Source organism: Monodelphis domestica, chromosome 7 (assembly GCF_027887165.1).
Source record: "Monodelphis domestica isolate mMonDom1 chromosome 7, mMonDom1.pri, whole genome shotgun sequence".
NCBI lineage: Eukaryota > Metazoa > Chordata > Mammalia > Didelphimorphia > Didelphidae > Monodelphis > Monodelphis domestica.
The window spans coordinates 127,570,929-127,593,854 of record NC_077233.1 but is presented as its reverse complement, the minus strand read 5'-3'; the positions used below and the strand labels follow the sequence as shown (position 1 = coordinate 127,593,854).

The following is a 22,926-nucleotide window of genomic DNA, read 5'->3' as shown; positions in this document are numbered from 1 at the left end:
GTAAGAGCAAACTCATACATAACCAAAACCCCAAAATAAAATAAAAAAATACACTGATGTGAAAGACGACTCCAGCAGTTTTTTTCTCTGGAGGTAGAGAGCATTCCCTGTCATAAGTCTTTCAGGATCATCCCAGATCATTGCTGAGAGTAGCAATGTTTTCACATATAATCATTGTTCAATATTGCAGTTATTGTGTACAATATTCTCCCAGTTCTGCCCATTTCTCTCTGCATCAGTTCCCATAGATCTTTCCAGCTTTTTCTGAAATCATCTTGCTTATCATTTCTTATAGCACAAGAGCATTCCATCACCACCGCCATTCCCCAATTGATGGACACCCCTCAATTTTCAATTCTTTGCCACAACAAAAAGAATCTCTATAAATGGCAATTCAAATATTGACCCAAGTTTCCTCAGACAAAAGAGGAAGAGATTGAATTTCTCTAGGTCATTATAGTTCTGGTTTCCTACAAGTTGAAGTGCTATGAGGAACTGAGCCAAAGAGGGTTAAATGACTTGCCTAGGGTCACTCAATTAGTAAGTGTCTGAGATAAAATTTGAGCTCAACAAAAATGAGTCTTCCTGACTCACACTCTAACATTCAGGGTCAGAGCATCCAAACTTTAGGTTGTGGCTTTTCATCCCACCTTTTGTTTCATCTGGAAGAAAGATTAGGCTTATTGTTTTTTAACTTATTTGGATAGGGGACACAAATGGAACCGATAGGTGGAAGTTATAGGGAGACAAGTTTTAGATGTCCCAAAATAACTGCATTATAAGGTACTGAATTCTTCATCAATGTAGTTCTCTAAGCAAAGGTTGATTACCTGAGGAAGTTGTAGTTTTTTTTAGTGGGAAGGGAGTGAAAGAGAGGTTGGGCTAGAAGACTTCTGAGGTCCTTCCTGACTCCAAGATTCTGTTTTGTTCAGTCATTTTTTATCTGTATCCAATGCTTCATCATCCCATTTGGGGTTTTCTTGGCCAAGATACTGGAGTAATTTGCCATTTCCTTCTCCAGTTCATTTCCAGATGAGGAACTGAGTCAAATAGGGTTAAATGACTTGACCAAGGCCACCCAGCTAATAAATGTCCAAGACCAAATTTGAATTCAACAAAGATGAGTCTTCCTAACTCCAGGAGCCATACTCTATCCACAGTTCCACCTAGCTGCCAAGATTCTATGTCCTCCCTGTACTCAAACATAGGCCAGACAACACTAAATTGAAGAACAAATAAAATCAGAGTTGCATTTAGCTAATTTAGAGGCTAAAGGGTTGTGAAGTACTCATGAATATTCCTGGCTATCAACTGATTTGAATGCTTGCTGGTAAAGAGATAAGTGCCTCTCTACTTTACTATAATAATTTACACATAAAATTCTCTGAAATCTACAAAATAAAGTTGTTTTCTTTCTTCAAAGATAGAAGAACAGGGGAGAATTTAGGAACCTTTCCATGAGGAGATGGACTTGACAGAACTACAAACTCTCAGAATCTCAGAGTTGGAATTAACCATTGAGTTCAGATATTCCAAATCACATCTGAGCAAGAATCCCTCAATAATATGTCAGATAAGTGGCTCTCCAACCTATTTTCAGACTTCCAGTGCTAGAGAGCATGCTGTCTCCCAATGCATCCCCTTTTCTATCCTTGGACAACTTGAATCGTTAGAAAGTATTTCTTTTTGTATAATGTAAATATGTTGTTTTGCAGTTTCCATTACTAATATATACTTAGCTCTGACCTCTAGAGCCAAAAAACCCAAATCTAACCCCTTTTCCACATGACAGTCCTTCGGAAACTTGAAGTTAATTTATAGGCTGCATTAAATTCACTTGTTTTACAGAGAGGAGAGAAGTGATTTGTCCAAAGTTATACTGTAAGGTAGTGGTAGTAGGACTAAAACCTGGGTCTTTTAAGCCCCAGGCTATTGTTGCCTCCAGAGTGAAGAATTCTGGGAGGAGGAAAGAATGACAACAATGGTACTAAATGATCAAGTGTGTAATTCCTGAGCTTTTTCAGGTGGAAGTTAAGTGGAACAGAGAGAGCTATTCAGGGACTAAAACATGTCTCTAGGAGTTAATCACTAGCAATTAAACTTGACAACATCTTTCTTCTTTTCCATCCTTCTCTTGTCACCTATAAAAATTTTACCCATCTTTTGTGGTGGGTCCTCCATCACTGGTGGTCTTCAAGAAAAGAATGGGTGGCAATTTGGGGGAATTTTGTAAAGGCAACTCCCTATTTTGGAATGGTTTAGGCTCAGTGGTATGTCAGGAAATATTTAACCACCAACTCTCTGGAGAAAAAAATAGTATCATGATATCTTTTAAAAATATTTTCCCCTCAGTTACATGAAAAAAAACAATTTTAAACTTCATTTTTTAAAGTTTAAGCCAAATTCTCCCTCTCCATTTCTTTCTTCCTACCCCCCTCCCTGAGACAATAAGCAATATGATACAATAATTTACATGTGTAATAGTGTAAAACATAATACATTTCTAAGTCTAATCTATGTTGTCAATATTTTTCCATCACTTTCTAAAACCTAGATAATCAACAAAACATTATATCAAGCCTTGACTTGTAATACTTGCCAATTCCAAAGTACAGTTGCTCATATTGAAAAATTAACAATCACCTCTAGGTTTCCAGATCCAACTGACTCTAGCATGTTCCTGGCTAAACTGGACTTTTCAAGTCCCATTTCTGAAATTCCACTTATTTCTTTGCTGCCCATAAACAAGATATGATCTTCCTCTTTCAAATCTCAAACAGCTAACTTTCTTTGGCACATTGTAGATGCTTAATAAATGCATGTTATTTAATGGATTGAATCACACTCTTTAGAAGCTATAAATAAATGCATTATATTTATTATATAATTACTAACATATGCACATACTGTGTGTTTCCTCCCCTTCCCCATAAACGTAAGGTCCCTGAGGATAAGGGCTGTTCCATTTTTATCTTTGTTTCTAGCACCTAACATAATGTCTGGCACAGAATAAGTGTTTAACAAAGGTTTGTTGAGTGATTATCATATTCTGCCAAAAACTGGAGTTACTTGTCTATATCTCATCCAGTCTAGTGCAGAATAAACTCATGGAATTTGTCTTTATGTCCCTGGAAGGTTCTACTAGTGGGGCCTGCCTTTAATAAATGCTCAGCAAATATATATTGCATTAAATGGATTCGATACTAGAAAGCTGCATCTTTCCATAGAAATCATGAAAACTTCTGAAATTTCTGAAGAGAAGTTTATGAGCAAAACTCCCCCCCAAAACTGAAAAACAAAAGAGGAAAACTTTTCCAGGTAAAAGTTTTCAAGAGAGCCAGAAACCACAGGCTCCACAATGATTCACGTGACATCAAAAACTACAGAATTTCACTTCTTTCTCTTGGCTTTCTAATTTCCCTTCCTTTGAATTGTTGTGTCTATAAGCAAATGATGTGAGAGTCTCAAGTGTCCTCAAGTACCCATTTCTTGTCATCTATGTCATCTGTTCCCTTGTAATCTCGTAATTCTTCCAAGCACACAGCTGATGCATGAAATAAAAACTGGGTGAAAGGACAGAGGCGCTCACAATAATCAATACACAATTTCATGCAAATAGTACAGAAAATTATTTGAGAGAAAAACAAATGGATGAAAATAATTAAGCACTTTAATGGCATATGAAGATTTACAAAGCATTTTCCTCATAATACTCTGTGACATACATAGCGCCAATGTTATCTTCATTTTGCAGATGGAGAAATTTGAGGTTCAGAAACGTGAAGGGACTTGAACAGGTTTCCCTTAGTAAGTGTTAGGGCCAGGTTTTGAACCCAGGTCTCTTGATGCTAGGCTTAGGGCTCTTCCTATGAGAGAAAATAGTAAGTGCTTTCTATGTTCCAGGCACTGCATTAAGTACTAATGCTATAATTTTATTAATTATTATCACTAATTAATTATTTATTAAAGGCGCAGCGAGATGACACAGTGAATTGAATGCCAGGCCTAGAGTCAGGAAGATTTGTCTTCTTTGTGAGTTCACATCTGGCCTCAAATACTGTCATGAGGAAGAGAGAAGATGCGATGTTTAGACCAGAAAGAATACACCTCTATTCTCTTCGAGCTTACAGTCTAGCAGGTGCTAAGATATGAACCTAAATAACGATGATATACAATGTTATTACATGTTACAGTCTAAGATAGAAAACAAAGTATTGTTAGATGTCTACTGATGAAGATTGCTTAGAGATAAGTTCTCTTCCTCATAACAATACTTGCTAGCTGTGTTACCATAAGTAAGTCATTTAACCCTGTATACCTCAGTTTCTCATCTGTAAAATGAGCTGGAGAAGGAAATAGTAAACCACTCCAGTATCTTTGCCAAAAAAAAAAACAAAATAGGGTCACAAAGAGCTGGACAAGACTCAACAACAACAAATTGTTTACTTCATTTGATTGTTATTACAGTCTGAGATTATCATTTGAAGGAAGGAGAATTAGAATGTACTTTCCTGGGTTCCACAGATTTCTGAATATCTTTTCAAGCCTGAATTTAAGAATATAGGGAAAATGATCAAGATCAGTATTCTGTCTCTAACAGGGGCAACAAGATATCATAAGAAGATAGCAGTCAGAGGTAATCAAGTGGCATAGGGGATAGCACACAAGACTTAGAGTCAGAAAGCCCTGAGTTCAAATCCTGCCTCACATACTTATTTATTGCATGACCTTTGGGAGGATATATTTTTTCTCAGAGCTTCAATTTCCCCATCCACAAAATGGGGATAATAATCACACGGTGCTTATGAGGTGGTTGTGAGGATCAAATAAGAAAATAATGTAAACCACTTTGCAAACTTTAAAAGAATAATAAAATATTAGCTTTAATTATTCAGACGCCTAAGGGACAGTAGACGTTATCCAGCCTGGTGTTCAATTGTTTCTGATTCCTTGTGACGCCATTTTGAGTTTTCTTGGCAGAGATACTGGAATGGTTTACTACTTCCTCCTCCAATTTATTTTACAGATGAGAAAACTGAGGCAAACAGAGGTTACATGCCCAGGATCACATAGTTAGCAAGTGTTTGAGACTATAACAAAGCTATTACTAAATGTAGAACACTGAACTGTGGGCAGAGAGAAGATGCAATGTTTAGACCAGAAGGTACACACCTCTATTCTTTTTGAGCTTACAGTCTAGCAGGTGCTAAGATATGAACCTAAATTACAATGATACACAATGTTATTACATGTTACTGTCCAAGATAGGAAACAAAGTATTGTTAGATGTTTACTGATGAAGATTGCTCAGGAAGAGGGGAAAAGAGGCTGGCTTACCAGTAGCAAAATTGGTTCCTATTTTTGCTTTCTGGTCCTGGAAGCAGTAAAGCCTTGGCATCAATAATGGGGGCATGGGGTTGGGGGAGAGATCCTAGGAAGGACAGGAATTATGGCTCAGCAGAAATTAGGAAGAGTAAAGAAGCTGCAGCAGCAGCAAACAATTCAGATGGAAAGTCCCTGCTTAGCCAGCTGGTAAAGAAGAAAGGGAAGGGGTAGTGAGATGAGCCACCAGACTTCTCTGCATCCAGGGTGGCTCCAGCATTGCAGCTGTAGTCTACAAAGGGAAGGATGCCAAACCCTGGAAAGGTAAAACTGGCATGGTCAGCTTAGATCTGGTTTTGAGTATTTCTCTTAAGGACTGCCTGCCTGCTTGTTCTACTTAGACTCTAATATATTATGCCTTTGTTTTTTAGGACTGACCTGTGAAGTACAATACAGTGAAGTCTATTATTTAGGTTCCTCTTTCCATCCCTTTCTTTTTTATTTCCTTTCCCACCCTCTCCACCCAAAGTTATTTGAAAAAATTATATAGAATGCATTCAAATCAAAAGATTCTTAATCTGGGTTCTATGAACTTTTAAAAATATTTTCATATTTTTAATTCCATTATATTCCAACATAATTTGTTTCCTTTGTGTCCCAAGTATTTCATTTTATGCATTTAAAAACTTTTTTTTCTGAGGAGAATGAGACTGCCAAAGGAGCTCAGGACACCAAAAATGTCAAAAATCCCGGAATCACTGGATGACCCTTCCTGCTCTAAATCTTCTCATCCCATGACTCACATTTCCCTTAGATACCCAGTACCCTCACATTCTTTTCTTTCCCAGGTTTAGTATTGTTATAAGAATCAAATATGATAATATAGGTTAAAACCTTTTGCAAACCTTAAAGTGCTGTATCAGTATCAGCTCTTATTATGATGACTATTAAAGGATCTGATGGATGGATTCAAATTCAGCTGAAAAGAGCTTTTGGATACCCAGGGTGATGTGTATTTTTAATGAAACAAAATTCCCATTGCCTTTCAGCCAAAGCAATGACCTTCTAGTTGTATAATTGATGGCATCAGTAAGCAGAATGAAAGAGTTGTTTTGCAAGGGGCCAGGACTCCTTCAGGGGACCCTGAAATCACCAAATGCAGAGGCTCATCCTGATCTTTTATTTTTGTTTTTGCTAAGTTTATTGAAAACAAGTATATTTTTAACATTAAGAGAGTCTGGAGGAGAAGAAAATATAATCATTCTTGTGAAGTGGAAGAATAAATCATTTCCATTTTTATAGTTGGAAGGGACCATAAAGGTGATCTAGTTCAATCCCCTCACTTGACTGATAAAGAAAACTGAGATCCAGAGGGATTAAGTGACTTTCCCTAGGTTATACAAGTTGTTAATAGCAGAGCTGGAATTCCAACCTCAGTTTTCCAAATTTTTACTTTGATTTCAAGGCTTTTTCCCAAAATCATACTTAGCATTCATCCAACAAAACACCTCTATAGAGTTACATTACATCCAGTTACATTTTAAGTTTCAAGTTGTCAGAAGACCAACACTAGGGGTGTAGGGAGGGGGGCAGTGTGTGTATGTGTCTGTAACCATACAATACATGCTTCCAAATATCAGTTCTGTCTCTGGAGTAGCCTTTTCCTTTATAAATCCTTCATAATTGACATGAATGATCATTTTATTCAGAATAGCTTAGTTATTCACAGTTATCTTTAAATGATATTGCTGTTACCATATATAATATTATCTTGGTTCTGCTCTTCACTCTCCATTATTTCATGCAAGTTTTTCCATGTTTTTCTAAAATCAAATTGCTTTTCATTTCTTATAGCACAGCAATATTCCATCAAAATCATATACCACAACTTATGCAGCCATTTTCCAATTGATGAACATCTCAACTTCCAATTCTTTTCCACCACAGAAGGACCTACTATAAACATTTTAGAACATATAAGTTCTTTTCCTCTTTCCCCTGATCACCTTGGGAAACAGATCTAATTAGTGGCATTACTGGGTCAAAGGATATACAAATTTTATAACATTGAGGGCATAATTCCAAATGTTCTCTAAAATAGTTAGATCAGTTCACAATTCTACCAACAATGTATTAATGCCTCAACTTTTTCATATCCCCTTCAACATTTGTCATTTTTCCTTTCTAATACTTTTGCCAACTTAATAAATGTGAGACAGTATCCAAGCAGGTTTTAATTTGCATTTCTCTAATAAATAATGATTTAGAGCATTTTTATATAACTATATATATCTTTGCTTTTTTCTTTTAAAAATTATATCCTTTGATCATTATCAATTGGAGAATGACTCATAGTCTTATAAATTTGACCCAGTTCTTTATATATTTGAGATATGAGGATTTTATCCAAGACACTGGCTATAAAATTTTTTCACCTAATTTTCTGCTTTTCTTCTAATCTTGGTATATTGGTTTTTATTTGCTTTTAATCAAATGTAATAACAATTTCCATTTACATCCCATAATGATCTCTATTCTCTTATAGAATTCTCTTATCTATAAATCTGATAGGTAATTTCTACTTTTATATTTAGGTCATGTATCCATTTTGACCTTATCCTGGTATGTGGTGTAAGATAGATATGGTTTATACCCTAGTTTCTGCTAGACTGTTTTCTAGTTTTTCCAGCAATGTTTGCCAAGTAGTAAGTTCTTATCCCCAATGCTTAGATCTTTGCAGTGTTACTATTGTCATTTACTACTGTTTTTATATATGTAGTAGTCCCGGTAGGTGTAGTCCAGGGACTTTATATTGTTTATTGTTATTTTAAATATAATATATCTTACTATTTTTTCTTGCAGGACATTATTGTTACAATAGAGAGATATTGATGACTTATGTAGACTTATTTCATATCCTGCTATTTTGCTAAAATTGTTTCAATTAATTTTAGTTAAATTTCTAAAATTTTCCAAGCATACTATCATATCATCCACAAAGAGATAATTTATTCATTATTTATAAAGAGATAGTATTTATTTATTATTATGGTTTATTTATTTATTCTGATTCCTTCAATTTCTTTTCTTTCTTTTATTGCTATTGAAAGCATTTCTACTACAATATTAAATAATAGTGGTGATAATAAACATTCTTGCTTCATTCATAATCTTACTGGTAAAGCTTCTAGCTTATCCCTATTACAGATAAAGCTTGCCAATAGTTTTAGGTAGATATTTCTTATTATTTAAAAGAAATATCCATTTATACCTATACTTTCAAGTATTTTAATAGGAATGAGTGTTGTATTTAATCAAAAGCTTTCTCTGAATCTATTGATATATCATTATTTTTATTGATTTCGTTATTAATATGATCAACTATATTAATAGTTTCATTATATTGAACTAGCCCTGCATTCCTAGTATAAGCCCAACTCAGTCACAGTGTTTAATCTTTGTGATATATTGCTGTAGTCTCCTTGCTAATATTTTACTTACGATTTTTGCATCAAAATTCATTAGTGAAATTGATCTATAATTTTCTTTCTCTGTTTTTCCTCTCCCTGACTTAGGTATCAGCACCATATTTGTTTCATAAAAGGAATTTGGTAAAACTCCTTCTTTGTCTATTGTTCCAAATAATTTATTGAATATTGGAATTAGTTGATCTTTAAGTTCTGATGCTTTTTTCTTAGTAAACTCATTTATAGCCTGTTCAATTTCTTTTTTCTAATTTAGGCTTATTTAGATATTCTATTTCCTCTTCTGTTAATCTGGACAGTTTACATTTTTGTAAATATTCTTCCATTGCACTTACATTGTTAAATGCATTGGCATATAATTAATGAGAATAAGGTTCCCATGCTATCAATGACAGGAACTTTCAAATCAGCTTTTTAAGACAAATTTACTTGGGTGAGATATAAACAAAGAAATATTTTGCCTCAGAATCAATTGCCCCAGTGTTGGAGAAAATTCAGTATACTGTCCTGCCTGAGGGAGAAAAAGTCCCTAGGACCCTATAAACTGTGACTGACAAAGACTTTTGCTGTAGAGGCTATCCCCAGAGGGAATGAACAGGGCTCAGGGCTGGGCCAGAAGGGTTAATGGGGGATTGGAAAAGGCACCATCTGGTATCTTCCAATGTTAACTAATTTTTCTTGCTAATTAGGTGCTAGACTCAATTGTCCATCCCAACAGGGTTCTGTTCCACAGTCCTGCCCTCATCCTCTTTATCTTCTAGAATTCAGATAGAGACTTATCATCTACTGCTGCATCTAACCTGGATTGTATAAATGGCACCAAGTATGGTAAACTGTGCAAAGTGCAGGGTTCATGAAGATTCACAAAAAGATCCCCTGTGGTGTTCTAGGCAGTTAAGTGGCACAGTGGACAGAGTGCTGTGCCCAAAGTCAGAAAGATTCATCTTCCTGAGTTCATCTAGCCTCAGACACTCACTAGCTGGAGGACTCTGGGCAAGTCACTTAACTTTGTTTGCTTCAGTTTTCTCATCTGTAAAAAGGAAATGAAAAACCACTCTAGTATCTTTGCTAAGAAAACCTCAAATGCAGTCACAAAGTGTGGAACACAACTGAAATGACTAAAGAACAACAACACAATAATCTATGGGCATGGTTGCTTGGTAAAAGCAAAAGAGATGACTTTCCTTGAGAAAAAATTTTAGTCATTGAAAAAGATTTTGATTGTGAGTTTTAGCAGGTCTGTGAAATAACAGAGTGAGAATTGATGAAAGAACTTTCTAGTTATTTTCCCTGTTTGTTATAGTTCTTCATCTCTCTATCTACCTATCTATCTATGTAATCCTAGCTTTGAAATTTCTGGGGCACTAGCCAAGTCATAGCCAAGGAGAAGGATTAACATTACCATGATCTAAAGTACAAGCAGCCAAAGTAGCTTTGGTTTCTGTTTATTTTTTTTAACATACTTTCAAATCACACAATTAGGATCACGGAATCTTAGTTTTAGAACTAAAAAGGATATTAGACACCATCAAGCCCAACACTCTTATTTTACAGAGGAGAAAACTAAAGTCTAGTGAGTATAAATGACTTGCCCAGTCACACAGCCAGGATTGTGATATGGAAATCGCTTTAAAAGACTGATATATATTAATTTAAGGTCGCCAAGGAATTCAGCTATGTAATTCCTAAATGAAAACTCAAGTCAGCAGTCAACCTTTTATGGAGTTTTAATTATAAACAGGAGGAAGAAAAGTATTAGAGGGAAAGAGAGAGAGGGGGGAAAAGGGGGAATAGGGCTTAAATACCCACTCTGCTTAGGCTAGGCCAAAGGCCCAAGGCCCTGGAGAGCCGGGGCAAAGAAAAGAGATCAGTCCCTATCACTCACATGACCAAAATGGAGAAACAGTCTGAGGGCCTCCACTCCAAGCACCAGGCTCCAACCACCTCCTTTCCTCCACCCAGGAAGTCCCCAGACTCCTCAGCTGTCGTCTACCTCACTTCCTGTGTCTCACCTGTGCCAATGGTGGCTCTAGCTTCACCCAGGACCGCCCAGAGGTCTGTCCCCTTTGCACATGTCTGTTGAAGGCCACATTCTCAAATAATTAAATCTTGAACTTTGCTGCAGCCCTTCCTAAATCCTGTTACCCTGAATAGGGTGGAGATTGTAGTTTCCAAGACCTGATTCTGTCATTCCAAGTATCTCTATTGTTATTGATCAAGAAATAGCCAAATCCCATCCTCTAAAGAATGGTTTGAACAGGGTTGAGTAGTTTTGAAATTCACAGGATTAAAATTCAGGTCTTTTGGATCCATCCATTGATCTACCTACTATGCTCCCCAGTTATGAAGTAAATAATTAGAATGCCAATAACTAATATTTTTATAGTTCTTTAAAGTTGATACATTTGAAAGTGTTTTCCTCATCAACTCTATGAGGTAGATAAAACAAGTCCCTGTTTTATCATATTATTAGAATATACATGAGAAAACTCAGGTTCTGTGAGAAGTCATTTGCCCAGGATCACAGAGCATGGAAGTGTCAGATCTCTGAGATCTGATGGGAGGATCTTACTTTGTCTATTATTTATAAATTATTTTAATAATGATTTGACTAGATAGAGCAAAACAGGCACAGAGGCTCTTTTCCCAATGACATATCTCCCATTTTATTGTTATTAAATCACTTTTCAGTCATGTCTAACTCTTAATGACTATATTTGGGGTTTTATTGGCAAAGATACTAAAGTGGTTTGCCATTTCCTTCTCTAGCTCATTTTACAGATAAGGAAACCAAGGCAAATGGGATTAAGTAATTTGCCCAGGTTCATGTAAGTTTATGAGGCCATATATGAATTCAGGTATATATGTCTTCCTTACTCTAGGCCCTGCACCTTTATCTACTGTACCACCTAGCCGTCCTGTCTATCATCCATATACTAAGATCATACCAGATTTTTTGGTAGGTACATTCTCAGAGATAACTTTGTTCAATGATTCTCTGAGCACCATATCAATTAAGCTATAATCCCACACCATTTGGTTGTTAAAGGCGCCCATCATCAAGGTCATAAAGAATATCATGGTCAGGGTCCAAATGGAAGTGAGTCCCTTTACACACAGTGAGATTCCTATTTGTAACTGGTATTGTACTGATTACATTGAGCTCCAGAGTCCTACAGGCTTCCTCAGTGAAACACTGATGCTGAAAGGTAGAAGGGAACTCAACAAGCATCTGGACAAGCCATGAACGAAAGGAATCTCCACTAGAACATATCTGATGAGTTGTCCTCCAGTTCCCACTGGAAGACTTCTGAGAAGGGGGATCCCACCATCCCTCAAAGGAAATCCATTCCACTTTCGGACAACTCTAATAGGAACTTTTTCCTGACATAGAGCCTAAATGGCATTTTTGTAGCTTCTACTCTCTGACTAGGGTTCTACCCAAGTAGAACAAATCTAAATCTCTTTTCTAAATGACAACCTTTCAACTACTTCAAATTAGCTATCCAGGGATATCCCTGTTGCACTTTCTTTTCTCCAGGATAAAAATGTTGATTTTTTCAACCACTCTCTGTATTACATAGATTCAAGGCCCTTCACCATCCTGATAGTTTTCCTCAGGACACTCCAGTTTATCAACAACTTTCTTAAACTATGGTGCCCAGGATTATATGATACTTCAAATAAGGTCTGACAAGGGCAGAGTGCAAGTGGATAATCACTTCCCTGTTTCTAGAATATATGTATTTGAATACAATCCAAAATCACCTTCTTTTGATTGCCACTTTATACTACTCACTCATGTTGAACTTGTTCTCCACTAAAACCCACAGATCTTTTTTCAGAATAACTGTTTTCTAGGGGGCAGCTGGGTAGCTCAGTGGATTGAAAGCCAGACCTAGAAATGGGAGGTCCTAGATTCAAATCTGGCCTCAGATACTTCCCAGCTGTGTGACCCTGGGCAAGTCACTTAACCCCCATTGACCAGCCTTTACCACTCTTCTGCCTTGGAACCAATACACAGTATTGATTCCAAAACAGAAGGTAAGGGTTTAAAAAAAAAAAGAATAATTGTTCTCTAACCAGAGCTTCCCAGTCTTATACTTGTGAAGTTAATTTTTTTGTACCAGTGCAAAATTTTATTTTTATCCTTATTGAATTTCATTTTATTAGACTTGGACCAATTTTAGGATCTGTTAAGAACTTTTTGAATTCTATCTCTGCCTTCCCAAAATATCAGTGTAGTCATTCTGATCAGAAAAATTAAATGGATAAAGACTACCTACTGCTAAGACTTTGACATATAGTTATGTTTATTTCTTAGTAACCTATCCTGTTAGTTTTATTTTGACAGAACCATTAGCAGACGAGTTTATTCCACACCATTACCCAATTTTGTAGTACAGTATATTAGACTCTCTTACAGCATTCATTACTCAGAACTGTCTTTTCTCATGAATGGATGGTGTAGAGAAAGTTTAATCACAAGAGTGATGACTCATTTTTGTCAGTCCCACAAGAATTGGGGGCAGAGGCATTTCTAAACAAAAGAGAATGACTAGAACTCTCTGAACTTACCCTTCTTAGATCTTGGTAGATGTATGTTTATGTAACCCTGTGCTACTGTGATCTTTGAATTTAGGTGAATAAAGGGTCCCATATATCACCTAGTCCCTATTTTACAGATTTTATAATTTTACAATTTACAAAAACTGAGACCCAGAGAATTTAACTAATGCACCTAAAATTACATAGCTACAAAGAGTCAAAATTTTAAATCCATAACCTCAGCTCCTGTTGCCCTGGATCTGAACTGTGGCCAAGGGCCCAAACCCAGGGTCAGTCAACCTGACTTATCTCTCAGGGGGCTCAGGCTGCGAAAGCCCAAGTTCCCCCAAACTTGAGGAGGGAGGGAAAAAGGGTTAGAGAAGGGACCCCCTTTTCCCCCACTTTCCTTTCCCATTCTTTTCCCTGCCAGCCATTCCTTTTTATTACCCTAATTGAATTGATTTACATTAAAGTGGTTATCCTTTCCCAAATTTGAATCAAGTGTGAGTGAACAGCTTCAAGGGGAGAGACATCTTCCTACGAAGAAACATTTTAGTCTCTTGTAGGGGAGGAGGACAAGAGGGAAAAGAGCAAATCTGGGAGAGCAGCCATAGCTCAGGAGGGAAGGCTGAAGGGGAAAAATCTCCAAACCCCCTCTCCTCCCTTTGAGCCAATCAAACATCAGCTGTCTCTCCTAGATCCTGTTTCTTCTACCACCTACAAACCTTCTCCATTACAATATCTTTCAACTTTGCTAAAGTTGTTCATTATTTCAACTAAATTTTTAGTTGATTCTCTAGAATTCTTTAAGTAAGCCAATCATAATCTGCAAAATATAATAGTTTTGTTTCTTCATTGGCAATTCTAATCCCTTCTGCGTTTTTTCTTCTCTCATTGATATGACTAGCATTTCTAATACAATATTAAGTGATGATAATGGGCATTCTTGTTTCACTCCTGATATTATTGGGAAGGCTCCAAGCTCATCACCACTGCAGATAAAGCTTACTGATGGTTTTAGTTAAATACTATTTATCATTTTAAGGAAAGTTCCATTTATTCCTATATACATTACTGTTTTTAATAAGAATGGGTGTTGTATTTTTTTAAAAGCTTTTTTGGCCTTTATTAAGATAATCATATGATTTCTGTTGTTTTTATTATTGATATGGTCAATTATATTAATAGTTTTCCTAATACCCAACTAGCCCAACATTTCTGGTGTAAATCTGACCTGGTCATAGTGTATGATCTTTATGATATATTGCTATAATCTCCTTGCTAGTATTTTAGTTTTAAATTTTGCATCAATTTACATTAAAGAGATTGGTCTAAAGTTTTCTTCCCCTGTTTTTGCTATTCCTGGTTTAGATATCACTGCCATATTTGTGTCATAAAAGGAATTTGGTAGGACTCTTTCTTTGCCCATTTCCCAAATAGTTATGTAACATTGAAATTAATAGTTCTTTAAATGTTTGGTAGAATACATTTGTGAATTTGTGTGGCTCTGGGGATTTTTTCTTAGGGAATGCATTCATATCATGCAATTTCTTTTTCTAAGACAGGATTATTTTATTTCCTCTTCAGTTAATGTGAACAGTTTATATTTTTTATAAATATTCATCCATTTCACTTAGATTATCAAATTTATTGGCACTTTATTGGGTAAAAGAATTCCCAATAATTGCTTAAATTTCCTCTTCATCAATGCTGAATTTACCCTTTGCATTTTTGATACTGATAATCTGATTTTATTCTTTCCCTTTTAATATCAAATTGGTGATATATTTATTTTATTGTTTATTTTTTCAAAAAATAACTTTTACTTTCTTTATTAGTACAATTGTTTTCTTTAATTTTTGAAATTTTGCCTTTAATTTTCAAGATTTCCAGTTTGGTATTTAGTTGAGGATTTTTAATTAGTCCTTTTCCTAACTTCATTGAGCAGTTCTTTCTCTAATTTGTTGATGTAAGTGTTTAGGGATATGTCTTTCCCCTAAGTATTGCTTTAGCTATATCCCATAAATTTCATTATGTTGTTTCAATGTAGATTTTCTATTTAATGAAATTACTGATTATTTCTATGATTTGTTGTTTGACCCACTTATTCTTTAGAATTAGATAATTTATTTTCAAATTAATTTTTAATCTGTCATTCTGTGTCCCTTTATTAAATGTAATTTTTATCTGAAAAAGACACACTCAATCATTCTGCTTCTTTGCATTTGTGTGTGAAATTTTAATGACCTAATATAAAATCAATTTTTATGTAGGTGCCATGCAGTGCTAAGAAAAAAGTACATTCTTTTATTTTCCCATTGAGTTTTCTTCAAAGGTTTATCATATCTAACTTTTACCTCTAATTTCTTTCTTGTTTTTTAATTTTGGGGGGTTTTTTTGTTTATATTTATCTAGTTTTAAGAGGGAGAGCTGAGGTCTCCCACTAGTATAATTTTATTATTTCCTCCTATAGGTCATTTAATGTCTCATTTAAAAATCTTGATTTCATACCATTTAGTGTATATATATATATATATAATATTGATATTACTTCATTATCTATAGTATCTTTTAGCAAGATACAATTTCTTACTTATTTCTTTTAATTAGATCTATTTTTACTTTAGTTTTGTCTAAGATAATGAGTGCCTCTCCTGCTCTTTTTTACTTTAGCTGAAATATATGAACTCAATTACAAAACTCTTTTTATACAAATAAAAACAGATCTAAACAATTGGAAAAAGATTAATCCCTCGTTGGTAAATTGAGCAAATATAATAAAAATGACCATTTAAACTAAATTAATCTACGTATTCAGTGCCATACCAATCAAACTGTCCAAAAATTATTTTATAGAGCTAGAAAAAAATAATAAAATTCAGCTGGATGAATAAAAGGTCAAGAATATCAAGATAATCAATGAAAAAAAATGAAGGAATATAGCCTAGCAATGCCTGATCTCAAACTGTATTACAAAGCAGTAATTGTCAAAACAATTTGTTCCTGAACAAGAAATAGAGTGGTGGATCAGTGGAGTAGATTATGTACACAATATCTAGGAATAAATAACCACAGCAATTTAGCGTTTGATAAATCAAAAGATCTATAGTTTTTGAAGAAGAACTCATTCTTTGACAAAAACTATTGGGAAAATTGGGAAATAATATGACAGATACTGGGAATACACCAACATCTCACACCATATGCCAAGATAAGATCAGTATGGGTACATGATTTAAACATAATGGGTAATAATTTAAGCAAATTAGGGGAACATAGAAAATTCACCTGCCAGAAGTATTTATGAGCAAATAAGGCATTATAGGATATAAAATGAATAATTGTGAGTATATTAAATTAAAAAGGATTTATATAAATAAAATCAATTTGACCAAGATAAAAAGGAAAGCAGAAGGTGGCAGAGTGGGGGTGGGGTATTTTTCAGCAATATTTTTTAACAAATAAGTCCTTTTCTCTAATAAAAGCCTTATTTCTCAAAAATATAAAGAACCAAGTTAAATTTTTATAAAAATATGTCATTCTCTAATTGATAGTCAAAGGATATGAACAGGAATTTTCAGATAAAGATATCAAAGCTATCTGTAGTCATAAAAAAATGCTCTTAAGTTTGTTTTTTCATGTTAAGTTTCAAGTCAGCTTTTATATTCCTTGTCTCCCACTGAATTTAGACATTAATGGAAGAAACTTTTGTTTTTATCTTTCTGTCTCAAGCATCCAACTTAGAAACTTATAAATTTGGTGTGTGATATTATTAGTTATAAGGAATTACCTTCTATGGTGTAAATTGGTAACCTTTCTGTAATTCAGCGATTGTTTGAGGGAGCTAAGAGATTACTGAATCACATTATTTATATTTGTGTGACTTTCCCCAGGTCACACAACCAGTATGTGCTGGAGGTAGAATTTCCATCTCTAAGGCTGATCCTAAATTCACTATACCATACTGCCTCTGCCTTTGCCCACACAAGGTACTTAATAAATGCTTCCAAAATGGAATCAAATCATTTCACTTTTAGTAAAGGATTCTAGGAAATAGCTGCTTCTCATCTGCATCAGAAAACCTTCTTAAGAATCATCTTCTTTGCCTTCCGGTCAAGATAGCGGCTTAGAGAAAGCTAAAGTTCAGATCTCCGGAAAACCCTTCCCTACCGATCTCAAACCATAAGCTCCTAAGGCGCCGAAATTCAAAACGATCAACAGCATAGACCCTGGGAACCCTCCTCCTGGACCTGGACTTGGATCAAAAGGTACGCCCCCCCTCAAAAGCCAGAACCCGAGATCACACAGACCTAAGGGGTAGGAGCGCAGAGTCCAAGGCTCTGGGAAGCCGTGGCCTCGCCCCCCTCAGAGAGCAGGGTCGTCTGAAACAACAGCAAACCCTCAGGGTGGGCAAGACAGCCTCACCAGCTAGATCCTGCTATCCAAGTCTCAGTGAAAGTCACTGCCCTCGGAGCTCCAGGAAGCTGCGGCCCCTTCCCCCGCAGAGAGCAGGGTCCTCTGAAACAACAGCAACCTTCAGGGCAGGCAAGACAGCCTCATGGCCAGCTATTCTGAAGGCAACTTCCGGAAAGCAACCCGACCCAGTCCAGTCGAGGGGGCACCTTAGTAGCAGGGAAACAGAGAGAACCGGGGGAGAGTGTGGCCCCCTGGTCCCACCCTTCCATTCCAGTTCCAGTGAAAGTCATTGCCTTAAGGCATACTCAATTTAACCCAGGGAAAGCTCATAGAACCGACAATCTGCCCAGGACTAAAGCCTCTGAACACCAGACAGAGATAAGAAAAGCTAATCCTCCCCATTCAGAGATGGCAAACTCCACAGAAGCACAGAAGCCCCAAAATCCCAAGAAAAATAAGAAGAAAGGGGCGACTTTGGACACATTCTACAGAGCCAAAATACAAAATACAGAGGAGATAGAAGACGATATACAAGAAAATGCTCCGAAACCTTCCAAAGGAAATGGAAACTCACCACAAACCCAGGAAGAATTTGAATCAGAAATGACCAAAAAGATGGAAGCCTTCTGGGAGGAAAAGTGGGAAATAATGCAAAAGAAATTCACGCATCTACAAAACCGGTGTGACCAAAGTGAAAAGGAAAACCAGGCTTTAAAGGCCAGAATCAGGCAACTGGAAGACAACGATCGTGTAAAAGAGCAAGAATTAATAAAGCAAAGCGAAAATACCAAGAAATTAGAAGAGAACATAAAATATCTCACTGACAAGGTGACAGATCTGGAAAATAGAGGGAGAAGAGATAATTTAAGAATAATTGGACTTCCAGAAAAGCCAGAAATAAACACCAAACTCGACATCGTGATACAAGATATAATCAAAGAAAATTTCCCAGAGATTCTAGAACAAGGGGGTAATACAGCCACTGACAGCTCACAGAACACCTTCTACACTAAACCCCCAAAAGACAACTCCCAGGAATGTAATTGCCAAATTCCAAAGCTCTCAAACAAAAGAAAAAATCCTACAAGAAGCCAGAAAAAGACAATTTAGATATAAAGGAATGCCAATCAGGGTCACACGAGACCTTGCAAGTTCTACTCTGAATGATCGTAAGGCATGGAACATGATCTTCAGAAAGGCAAGAGAGCTGGGTCTTCAACCAAGAATCAGCTACACAGCAAAACTGACTATATACTTCCAAGGGAAAGTATGGGCATTCAACAAAATAGAAGATTTCCAACTTTTTGCAAAGAAAAGACCAGAGCTCTGTGGAAAGTTCGATATCGAAAAACAAAGAGCATGGAATACCTGAAACGGTAAATATTAAGGAAAGGGGAAAGGAGAAAAATGTTATCTTCTTTTACTCAAACTCTCTTCTATAAGGACTACATTTATATCAATCTATGTATACTAACATGTGGGAAAAATGTAATGTATAAACAGGGGGTAAAGAAAGACCAAATAGAATAATCTTTCTCACACAAAGATTCACATGGGAAGGGGAGGTGAAGAAAACTCCTATAAGAAGGAGAGGAAGAGAGGGGTTTTTTACTTAAACCTTAATCTCAGGGAAATCAACTCTGAGAGGGAAAAACATCCAGATCCATTGGGATCTTGAATTCTATCTTACCCAACAAGGGTAGGGAGAAGGGAAAACCAAGGGGGAGAAGGGGAGAGGGAAAACAAAAAGGGAGGGAAAGAGAGGGGGGAGGGGAAGGGAACAAAAAGGGAGGGACTAAAAAGGGAAACATCAAGGGAGGGGACAAGGGGGACTGATTCAAAGTAAATCACTGGACTAAAAGGTAGAGCCAAAGAAGAAAAGGTTAGAATTAGGGAAGGCAATCAAAATGCCAGGGAGTCCACAAATGACAATCATAACTTTGAACATGAATGGGATGAACTCACCCATAGACGAATAGCAGAATGGATTAGAATCCAAAACCCTACCATATGTTGTCTTCAAGAAACACACATGAGGCGGGTTGACACCCACAAGGTCAGAATTAAAGGATGGAGTAAGACCTTCTGGGCCTCAACTGACAGAAAGAAGGCAGGAGTATTAATCATGATATCTGATAAAGCCAAAGCAAAAATAGACCTGATCAAAAGGGATAGGGAAGGTAATTATATTTTGTTAAAAGGGACTTTAGACAATGAGGAAATATCATTAATCAACATGTATGCACCAAATAATATAGCACCCAAATTTCTAATGGAGAAACTAGGAGAATTGAAGGAAGAAATAGACAGTAAAACCATATTAGTGGGAGACTTAAACCAACCAGGATGCCCATTATCACCTCTACTATTTGACATTGTACTAGAAACACTAGCAGTAGCAATTAGAGAAGAAAAAGAAATTGAAGGCATCAAAATAGGCAAGGAGGAGACCAAGTTATCACTCTTTGCAGATGACATGATGGTCTACTTAAAGTATCCTAGAGATTCAACCAAAAAGCTAATTGAAATAATCAACAACTTTAGCAAAGTTGCAGGATATAAAATAAACCCACATAAATCATCAGCTTTTCTATATATCTCCAACACAGCTCAGCAGCAAAAACTAGAAAGAGAAATCCCATTCAAAATCACCTTATACAAAATAAAATACCTAGGAATCTACCTCCTGAGACAAACACAGGAACTATATGAACACAACTACAAAACACTCTCCACACAACTAAAACTAGACTTGAGCAATTGGAAAAACATTAACTGCTCATGGATAGGATGAGCCAATATAATAAAAATGACCATCCTACCCAAACTTATTTATCTATTTAGTGCCATACCCATTGAACTACCAAAATACTTCTTCACTGATTTAGAAAAAACCATAACAAAGTTCATTTGGAAGAACAAGGATATCCAGGGAAATAATGAAAAAAAAAACACATATGATGGGGGCCTTGCAGTCCCTGACCTTAAACTATATTACAAAGCAGCAGTCATCAAAACAATTTGGTACTGGCTAAGAAACAGAAAGGAAGATCAGTGGAATAGACTGGGGGAAAGCGACCTCAGCAAGACAGTATATGATAAACCCAAAGATCCCAGTTTTTGGGACAAAAATCCACTATTCGATAAAAACTGTTGGGAAAATTGGAAGACAATGTGGGAGAGACTAGGAATAGATCAACACCTCACACCCTACACCAAGATAAATTCAAAATCGGTGAATGACTTAAACATAAAGAAGGAAACCATAAGTAAATTGGGTAAACACAGAATAGTATACATGTCAGACCTTTGGGAGGGGAAAGACTTTAAAACCAAGCAAGACATAGAAAGAATCACAAAATGTAAAATAAATAATTTTGACTACATCAAATTAAAAAGCTTTTGCACAAACAAAACCAATGTAACTAAAATCAGAAGGGAAACAACAAACTGGGAAAAAATCTTCATAGAAACCTCTGACAAAGGTTTAATTACTCAAATTTATAAAGAGCTAAATCAACTGTACAAAAAAATCAAGCCATTCTCCAATTGATAAATGGGCAAGGGACATGGATAAGCAGTTCTCAGATAAAGAAATCAAAACTATTAATAAGCACATGAAGAAGTGTTCTAAATCTCTTATAATCAGAGAGATGCAAATAAAAACAACTCTGAGGTATAACCTCACACCTAGCAGATTGGCTAACATAACAGCAAAGGAAAGTAATGAATGCTGGAGGGGATGTGGCAAGGTAGGGACATTAATTCATTGCTGGTGGAGTTGTGAACTGATCCCACCATTATGGAGGGCAATTTGGAACTATGCCCAAAGGGCGACAAAAGAATATCTACCCTTTGATCCAGCCATAGCACTGCTGGGTCTGTACCCCAAAAAGATAATGGACAAAAAGACTTGTACAAAAATATTCATAGCTGCGCTCTTTGTGGTGGTCAAAAACTGAAAAACGAGGGGATGCCCATCAATTGGGGAATGGCTGAGCAAATTGTGGTATATGTTGGTGATGGAATAATATTGTACTAAAAGAAATAATAAAGTGGAGGAGTTCCATGGAGACTGGAACAACCTCCAGGAAGTGATGCAGAGCGAGAGGAGCAGAACCAGGAGAACATTGTACACAGAGACTAATACACTGTGGTATAATCGAACGTAATGGACTTCTCCATTAGTGGCGGTGTAATGTCCCTGAACAATTTGCAGGGATCTAGGAGAAAAAAAAACACTATTCATAAGCAAAGGATAAACTATGGGAGTAGAAACACCGAGGAAAAGCAACTGCCTGAGTACAGCGGTTGAGGGGACATGACAGAGGAGAGACTCTAAATGAACACTCTAATGCAAATATTATCAACATAGCAATGGGTTCAAATCAAGAAAACATGTAATGCCCAGTGGATTTACGCGTTGGCTATGGGGGGGGGGGGGAGGAAAAGAAAATGATCTATGTCTTTAATGAATAATGCTTGGAAATGATCAAATAAAATATTTTTTAAAAAAATCATCTTTCTTCCACTCTTTCCCCCAGTGAATTAATAACAAATCTCTCATATCACCCCTCTGCCTCCCCCAAGTGATTTGTTTAAGAGTCATTTGTTCACTCTTGAAACTGGGGAAATCATTGAATCACAATGTACAATGGTTCACAGTCAGAGCAGAAAAACTATAGATTGATGGTATTTTTCTGCTTGTCTCTCTTTCAGACACACAGAAATAAAATGCACTTCTTTCTTTCATTTATGATTGTGGGAATGAAGCTCCGTCTGATAACAGGTAATAATAATAATAATCAAACATGTCTTATTGTCTAATTTAACTGGAACACATGTAAGAGTCTCAAACCACAGATGATGCCAATGTATTTGATTGATGAGGGTGAGCAAAAGGATATGATCTTTTGGGTGGCACTTCTACTGTTCCAGGACATATGGGGCCTCAGTAGACCATCAAGGAATATGAAAATGAATCAGGGACTCTCCCACTCAATAAAAGTTCTAAAAACTTCCGTAGTGAGTTGCCCTTTCCCACTTCAGGGACCTCAGATTTAGATTACCACAATTTTTCCTTCAAAGTTATTTTTTTTTCCATTTTCAAGTGTTAATATATCTTACTAACATTTGATTTAAAGGAGAGCATTTT

At 36.2% G+C, this 22,926-nt stretch overlaps 1 protein-coding gene across 1 annotated transcript in view; it reads left to right on the top strand.

The window, feature by feature from the left end:
* Positions 1-22,926, top strand: part of PDCD1LG2 (programmed cell death 1 ligand 2) — a 50,233-nt gene that overhangs the window by 5,539 nt on the left and 21,768 nt on the right. The window contains exon 2 of the mRNA XM_007499547.3: positions 22,491-22,560. Within this exon, the coding sequence (XP_007499609.1) occupies positions 22,491-22,560 (70 nt within the window). The remainder of the gene's footprint in view (positions 1-22,490; positions 22,561-22,926) is intronic.